The sequence below is a fragment of the Saprolegnia parasitica genome, assembly GCF_000151545.1.
Source record: "Saprolegnia parasitica CBS 223.65 unplaced genomic scaffold supercont2.421, whole genome shotgun sequence".
NCBI lineage: Eukaryota > Oomycota > Saprolegniomycetes > Saprolegniales > Saprolegniaceae > Saprolegnia > Saprolegnia parasitica.
The window spans coordinates 1-8,088 of NW_012156815.1; the positions used below are offsets into that span (position 1 = coordinate 1).

Genomic DNA, 8,088 nt, shown 5'->3' on the forward strand with positions numbered 1-8,088 from the left:
GGTCTCTGCCGTCTCGTTCACGGCGGGCTGCAAGGGCGACACGAGCAAGTCGGATTGCTCGACGGGCGCGGGCTGGACCATGATTGTCTTTACGGCCTTTTTCATCTTCAACTTTGCCATTTCGTGGGGCCCCGTGTGCTGGATCTACCCGGCCGAGATCTTCCCCATGAACGTCCGTGCCAAGGCCGTCTCGGCGTCGACGATGACCAACTGGTGCATGGGCTCGCTCATGATTGGTATTCCCAAGCTCTTCCCGTACCTCAACATCAACGGCGTCTTCTTCCTCTTCACGGCGCTCTGCGCACTTGCCGGTGTCTACGTCTGGTTCAAGTGCCCGGAAACCAAGGGTCTCCTCCTCGAAGACATCGAGCTGCTCTTCTCCAAGAACGCGCCGGCGCCGTCGGCCAAGGCGCCTATCGAGACGCCCAAGTTTGACGAAGCCTAAGCGCTCCCCTGTGTCTAGTTTTAGTGATGGATCCATATTTTTCTGTACAAGATAATGTATCCATGTATTGTTTGAAAGTTATTGCACTCTTCTTTTTCTTCACGGTGTGGTTGTTGGTAGTAACCAAGTCGTCGCCTCGTGTCATCCCAACAAAGCTGTATGGTTCGCTGTACAATCACCGGCGTTTTCTCCTGCATATCGACGATGGGTGGCTCGGTAAGCTCTCCTTTCAGCACCACTCTTCACGTCGTATTTAGCATTCGTCAAGTGTCTGCTCGCACGACTCGGACCAAAAAACGATTGCAAGTTGAGAAGACGGGCTGCTGCTTCACCGAGTGTACAACGTACAGGCGGCCACAGCAAGATGACTGTAATCCAACGAGGCAGCAAACGATTCGTTTTGCCTCTTGAACTACGCAACCAACGCCTCGCGTAGCCGCCTTCTGCATCCTTGACCCAGCGGCACCTATCGTACGTGCGGCAGAAGGCCTCCGCGATGGACTATTCATTATCTCTTCTACACGACGATAGTCATGCGCGACGACGCCTGGCGCCTCGACCACTTCATTCCGGCTACCCGACTTTACTTGTATCTACAACGGCCAAGGTTCACCGCTGCCGGCTGTCGCAGTACGCATCGTGTGGCAAGGTCACCACCAAAAGCAAAAGCAAGCGATCGACCCGCTGGCGCAACAACGGAGTTAGTTCGCACCTTGACGGGCTAGGAAAAGAAACGCCATGTCGCGCCACCTTGAACTATCATGGCTCTATGGCCTGTGAATGCAGCAATGGGTCGTTGCTATGCAAGCGAATGGAATGCAAGACAGTGCGACATCGACCCTCGTTGAATAGTCCCACCAAGCACTTATATATACAACGTCTGTTCCTCTACTACTCGAGTACAAACGGCGGCAACGGTGACGCAAGCGACGAGTGCGACGCGTCCAAAAGGCTCGAGCCGCCAAAGAGCTCGTCAATGTCTTCAAGGAACATGCCTTTGGTTTCCGGGCACTTGAAATAGACGTAGACACCGGCGACGGTGCAGAGCGCCGCAAAGAGGAAGAAGACACCGTTAATGTTGAGGTACGGGAAGAGCTTGGGAATACCAATCATGAGCGCGCCCATGGCCCAGTTCATCATGGTCGACGCGGACACCGCCTTGGCGCGCACCTTCATGGGGAAGATCTCGGCCGGGTAGATCCAGCAGATCGGACCCCACGAAATCGCAAAGTTAAAGATGAAAAAGGCCGTGGCAGCAATCATGGTCCAGCCCGCGCCCGTCGAGCAGTCGAGATTGGTCGTGTTGCCGTTGCAGCCGACGCTAAAGACCGTCGCCGACACCAAGTGCCCAATGACCATGCCGGCGGCGCCGACGAGGAGGAGCGTGCGCCGACCGTAGCGGTCGACCCAGATCATGGCGGGAATCGTCGACACAAAATTGACGATCTGAAGGATCAAGAGCGAGAGCAAGCCATCACCGACGACGTCCTTGAAGATCTGACCACCGTATACAAAGACCGGGTTGATACCAGTGGCCTGTTGGAGAAGCTGAAGCAGCATCGCAATCGCGAGGCGCGGGCGGATCGACGGGTGCCAGAGGTCGGCCCACGACGACTGGTGCCGGCCTTCGTCGTCGATCGCGTCGGCGATCGCGTCGAGCTCGGCGTGGATGTTTTCGGTCTTGCGCAGCAGAATGAGCTCGCGATGGGCTGCGATGCGGCCGCGCGCCTTGTACATCCAGCGGGGCGACTCGGGCACGCAAAAGATACCGGCCATGACGATGACCGGAAAGACCATTGCAATTCCGTTCGTGATGCGCCAGCCGTGCGCCGAGTGCGCCAGTGCAAAGTTGATAAAGCCGACAAGGAGAATGCCAGTGACAACCGCCATTTGCATGAAGCCCGAGAGCATACCGCGGAGCTCCTTGGGCGCCATCTCGGCGCCGAAAATCGGCAGCGAGAACGACGAGTTGCCGACGCCAAGGCCTTGGATGCAGCGCGCGATCAGTGCAATGAGATGGCTGCCCGACGGTGTCAAGACGAGGAGGCACGTGCCGACGCAGAAGAGAACGCCCGCGAAGAAGATGGTCGCGCGGCGTCCAAGCTTGTCGGCAATGTAGCCGCCGATGAAGGCACCAAAGATGCAGCCAATGTAGTAGATGACGTTGTAGATCGTTGTAAAGTTGAGCCAGTTGGACGGGAGCCGCGCGCTGTCGGTTGTGCAGGTCTTGTACGAGTTGCCGTCGTAGCCGACGCAGAAGTCGTTGAGGAACGAGTCCATGACGAGGACGCCGCCGGTGACGCCTTGGTCATAGCCAAAGAAGACACCGCCGAGGGAGGCAAAGACGCAGACAACGATCGCATATGTGCGGGAGCCTTCAGTGGGGGGCCGGTCCTTGCGAAACGCCATGGGTACTGTCGTTGCTAAACTGGTGGTAGTAAATGCTATACTCAAGCTAGGATCACGTGTGTGGTCGTGTCAACATCGTGGCTGTCTCTGATGCAATATTGGTACCTTCAAGCAAGGCTTCAAGCACGCGTGTGGGTGCTATCGTATGGTGTTGCTTCTTTTTGCCGGCGGTCGACACGAGAAGGGCGGACTTGAAACATGGTACTTTGCCTCGCCACACGACCTTGGAGAACTGCGATTCTACGCTTATGAGAGAAGCAGAGACCGGCATTACATGTACTGGCCAGAGACGACGCTAGAGCACTGAAGCTAGAGTAGTCCTGCAGCGCGACTACCATCGGACGACACAGGGACGCGTCAACGGGATGGCCGTTGGGTGCTCGCTCTTTAGGAGAAAATCACCGCATAAAGTACCCACGAGAGGATGCGTACTAGAGAGATGTATACTTACTTGTCAGGGCGACGTTATTAGCCTGGCAATGTTCAAGCCTGGTTTGCGTCAATATACCACTTGTACCGGAACGACATGACAAGGGGAGAAGACGAGACGTTGCACAATGGCAAAGCACAGCGGCAAAGCACTGGTGTACAGTTTGGATCCATGGGTTTTACTCGCAGCTTCAAGTTCGACGAGCAACACCGGACGCGAGCATACCACTTCAACGTGGCACAGGTGTTTTTCGAAAATCCAGGTCAAATCCATGGGTGAAAGCAAGTCCACACAACGACGCAGCGTGTGTATGTCTCCATTTGCATCGCACAAACACATCAAGCCGAGTCGTCGATACTGGCTTGCGCCGATAGAGTTACCTTACTTTTCGTGAGCTCGGGGATACTGTAGCCGTAGAACTGTTGAAAGGCGACGGACCAGATGACATGACCGTCTTCCGCAAATCCTTATCAGTGTAAACGTACATATATCAAAGAAGGAGAAGCTACAAAGAGAGGGTGTTGCGTTCGTGCAATGCAACACTCGCACTAGCCACAGGGTTTTGCGCGCATTCATTGGTCGATATTCGAGCTGAGCGTTTAAAGCAAGGGTCAATACACTGTTTATTGACCCTTGCTTTAAAGGCCACAGAGATACGACTATACAAAAACAAACATGAAACCCAGGAACGTCTGCCATGTTGCCGCGCGCCCAGCAACGCCGTCACAGGATCGCCACGTCATCGACCTCGTCGAGAAGACCAACCGATGTGGATGCGCTGAGTTCCTCCTGCTTTTCTCCTCTTTCTTGGATTCAAGAGAGAGGCTCACGGTGGTTCTACAAAATTGTAACTGCACGACTAGTCGGCTATATGCACCACAGTACGGACTACGAGCTCCTAACCGACTTCGCGATTGGGTAGTCGGTGTAACGACTGGATGAGCCGGTTTGCAACGACGCAGCTGGCGATCTTCAAATCGGCGGTGCCTTCTTCACGCGGGGAGTGCATCGACTCTTGGCGGGTGAGAGGCCCTGGCGTAAATAGGATCCTTGCGGTACTGGACGGACAGAAAGGGTCGCACCATTCGTAATCCAGTGACGAGGCTACCTAGCGCCGCGGGCGTTTCCCCAACACACCATAAAGTGCTGTGCTTTACAGCGATGAGAGTGCTATCGCAGAGCGCACCCAGTTGAGATCGTTCCTAAAACACTATAGAATTCTCTCGCGTGGCATCCTGTGACGGTACAGCGGGACGTTGAATCTCCATTTGTGTAGCTCCTCGTGTCTAGCCAACCCAATTCAGGCTCTCAAAACGTACTGGCCCCGCAAGCTGCTATTTCAAGTTGCGCCGTCGTCTCGAGTGAGCTTGCAGAACGTTGGACGGCTCGTTGCTACTTGACCGCACCAAGCTGGCCGTGATGGTCGTTGCACTCGAAATGATTGACCAGCTCGTCGATCGAGATCTATCTGCGTCGAGCGTCTCGGAAATGTCTTTTATAGCCATGACGCCACCCACACTTTGCACGCGATACACGCCGGTGACAGCAAAACAGGTTCAAGTCGATGGCAAGGAGACCTTGGCATCGAAGTGATTCGCCCACTCGAGCAAGCATTATTAGGTCGTTCCTAAGAGCAGAGAACGCCAGGCCAATGCACGCCGCCCGTGTGCGACCCTGTGGCGGCGTCGCGACCTGCAATGACCGCCCTTGGCCACGACACGGACGTGTATGGGCCAAGAGGCCCAAAGCGGCGACGTCGCCGGTCATTTCAACACGATCTACCTTCTCGATATGATCTCTTTTGGGACCTTATAAGAAAAACTTCACACTTGCACTGGTTTATTTTGATACAAATTTACACCGCCGTCTGGTCCGGGGTCTTGTGCGTCTTGTACGCGGGCTTCTCGCCGGCCTTGGTAAAGAGCTGCTCAATGTCTTCGAGCACGAGACCCTTCGTTTCCGGGCACTTGAAGTACACGAACGTCATCGCGAGGAAGCAGAGACCCGCAAAGAGGAAGAAGACGCCGTTGATGTTGATGTACGGGAAGAGCTTGGGCACACCGATCATGACCGCGCCCATGGCCCAGTTCATCATGGTCGACACCGAGACAGCCTTGGCGCGCACGTTCATGGGGAAGATCTCGGCCGGGTAGATCCAGCAGATCGGACCCCATGAAATCGCAAAGTTGAAGATGAACACCATCGTCGAGATGACCATGACCCAGCCCGCGCTCTTGGAGCAGCCAAGCGACACCGTGTCACCGTCGCAGCCGATCGTGAACGCCGTCGCCGAGACAACGTGGCCGACGACCATACCGACACCGCCGATCAGCAGCAAGCTGCGACGACCGTAACTGTCGACCCAGCGCATGGCCGGGATCGTCGAGAGGAAGTTGACGATCTGGATCATGAGGAGACAGATGATGCCCTGGTTGAGCACGTCCTTGAAGATCTGGCCGCCGTAGGCAAAGACGGGGTTGACACCCGTGGCTTGCTGCAGCACTTGGAGGCACATGGCGATGTACAGGCGGCGGCGGATCGACGGGTCCGTCCACACATCCGACCACGTGGTCTCGGCCGTGCCTTCTTCCTCGAGGACGTCACCGATGGCGTTGAGCTCTTCGTCGACGTTGTCGTTCTTGCGCAGACGCTTGAGCTGGACCGCGGCGGGCTCACGGCCCTTGGCCTTGTACGTCCAGCGCGGCGACTCGGGCACACAAAAGATACCGAGCATGACAACGACGGGGAAGAAGAGACCGATGCCGACCGTGATGCGCCAGCCTTGGTTGACGTCCTGGACGATCGCGTTGATGATACCGGCAAGCATGATACCCGTCACACCCGCCATTTGCATGAGACCCGAGAGCATACCGCGAAGCTCCTTGGGGGCCATCTCGGCGCCAAAGACGGGCAGCGAGAACGATGCGTTGCCGACACCAAAGCCTTGAATGATACGCGCGACAAAGACTTGGGCGTGGGCGCCGTGGCCCGACGTGACGAGGACGACGCTGCCGGTGCAGTACAAGACGGCGGCCGTGAAGATGGTGAGGCGGCGGCCGTACTTGTCGGCCGTGTAGCCGCCGATGATGGCGCCAAACATGCAGCCGACGTAGTAGAGCACGTTGTAGACGGTGGTAAAGTTGATCCAGTTGTCGGGGAGGTTGGCGGTGGAAGCATTACAAGCGACCTCGGTGTTGCCGCCGTAGCCGATGCAAAAGTCGGCAAGGAACGAGGGCATGACCATGACGCCGCCGGTGACGCCGTTATCGTAGCCAAAGAAGATACCGCCGAGCGACGCAAAGGCGCAGACGCACACGGCGTAAAAGTTCTCGCGGAAGGGCGACGACATCGCGGATCCGACCTTGGTGGAGGAAAGAGTTGGAAATGACTTGGGGAAAATTGAAAAGTGAATACTAGTAATTGTTTTGGTGGAGCTCCTCGTGTGTATGTGTTTCGACCGTACGTGGCCGTGCTGGGACATGCATTGCGTTTCGTTGCTGCTTGCCTGACGCCAGCAGGTCGCGTCGCGTGATATTTGTAGTGGTGGTGGAGGCTCGCCGTCCAGTGACCGACGTGTACCACGCGCCAATGAATGGGATCGCCCTGCAAGATGATGCAATGCTTCCGGCGCTGGTCGGATCAGACGCCCGATGCGAGCGCGCTTGCACGGTACTACACCTCTATCCGATGTACGCGTGATGCGGGACCTTGCCCGTCGTATCCAAGTTCGATGGGAGGGGCTTGAAGCACCCATATACATTCTCCTAGAAGCACCTCGGTACGGTGCAATAGTCGGCGCATTTAATGCAGCAAGAACCTACCACGGCCAGAGCCAATGCGCGCCGCACGGCTATTTTTTACATCCTCAAGGATTCACTGGATTTCTGCTTACGATTTCTATGCAAACGGGTTGCTGATTGGGCAGCGATGGGCGCAAAACCATGCGTCATGGGTGACAGTAGGTGCAAGCAATCGTCTCCAAACCTCTATCAATCTATACTAGCGCATTACAGATACGCTTCTCCGGCCATTCTGGTTTCATTCAACTCTATTCTTATATATACTGTAACATCCTATTCATTTCATGTTGAAGTTGCGTCCCGCATTGCAGGCATGGATCTATCGCGGGTCGGTTGTCGAGACATGCGAAATCTCACACTTGAGGACCATCGTTTATACTCATGACCGACTCTTGCTATGGCGCGACAAGCCATCACAGAAAAAGACCACACACCAAGTAATAATCACACACTAATATCTGCTATTGATACAAATTTACACCGCCGTCTGGTCCGGGGTCTTGTGCGTCTTGTACGCGGGCTTCTCGCCGGCCTTGGTAAAGAGCTGCTCAATGTCTTCGAGCACGAGACCCTTCGTTTCCGGGCACTTGAAGTACACGAACGTCATCGCGAGGAAGCAGAGACCCGCAAAGAGGAAGAAGACGCCGTTGATGTTGATGTACGGGAAGAGCTTGGGCACACCGATCATGACCGCGCCCATGGCCCAGTTCATCATGGTCGACACCGAGACAGCCTTGGCGCGCACGTTCATGGGGAAGATCTCGGCCGGGTAGATCCAGCAGATCGGACCCCATGAAATCGCAAAGTTGAAGATGAACACCATCGTCGAGATGACCATGACCCAGCCCGCGCTCTTGGAGCAGCCAAGCGACACCGTGTCACCGTCGCAGCCGATCGTGAACGCCGTCGCCGAGACAACGTGGCCGACGACCATACCGACACCGCCGATCAGCAGCAAGCTGCGACGACCGTAACTGTCGACCCAGCGCATGGCCGGGATCGTC

The 8,088-nt window shown here is 55.9% G+C and overlaps 3 protein-coding genes across 3 annotated transcripts; all 3 read right to left on the reverse strand.

Annotated features, from left to right (window-relative positions):
• Window positions 1-1,336: 1,336 nt before the first annotated feature.
• On the reverse strand, window positions 1,337-3,051 carry SPRG_16976 (hypothetical protein; the record flags this gene model as incomplete). Its single annotated transcript, XM_012356277.1, has 2 exons — window positions 2,960-3,051; window positions 1,337-2,900 (listed from the first exon to the last, which is right to left on the reverse strand). The coding sequence occupies exon 2, from the start codon at window positions 2,852-2,854 to the stop codon at window positions 1,337-1,339; it is 1,518 nt and encodes a 505-aa protein (XP_012211667.1). The 5' UTR covers window positions 2,855-2,900; window positions 2,960-3,051.
• A 2,054-nt stretch (window positions 3,052-5,105) lies between these two features.
• Window positions 5,106-6,679, reverse strand: SPRG_16977 (hypothetical protein). Its single transcript, XM_012356278.1, has one exon. The coding sequence runs from the start codon at window positions 6,631-6,633 to the stop codon at window positions 5,140-5,142; it is 1,494 nt and encodes a 497-aa protein (XP_012211668.1). The 5' UTR covers window positions 6,634-6,679; the 3' UTR covers window positions 5,106-5,139.
• An 880-nt stretch (window positions 6,680-7,559) lies between these two features.
• SPRG_16978 (hypothetical protein) lies at window positions 7,560-8,075 on the reverse strand (the record flags this gene model as incomplete). The annotated part of the gene is made up of 1 exon (XM_012356279.1): window positions 7,560-8,075. One exon carries the CDS (start codon window positions 8,073-8,075, stop codon window positions 7,560-7,562), a length of 516 nt encoding a protein of 171 aa, XP_012211669.1.
• Window positions 8,076-8,088: the final 13 nt, after the last annotated feature.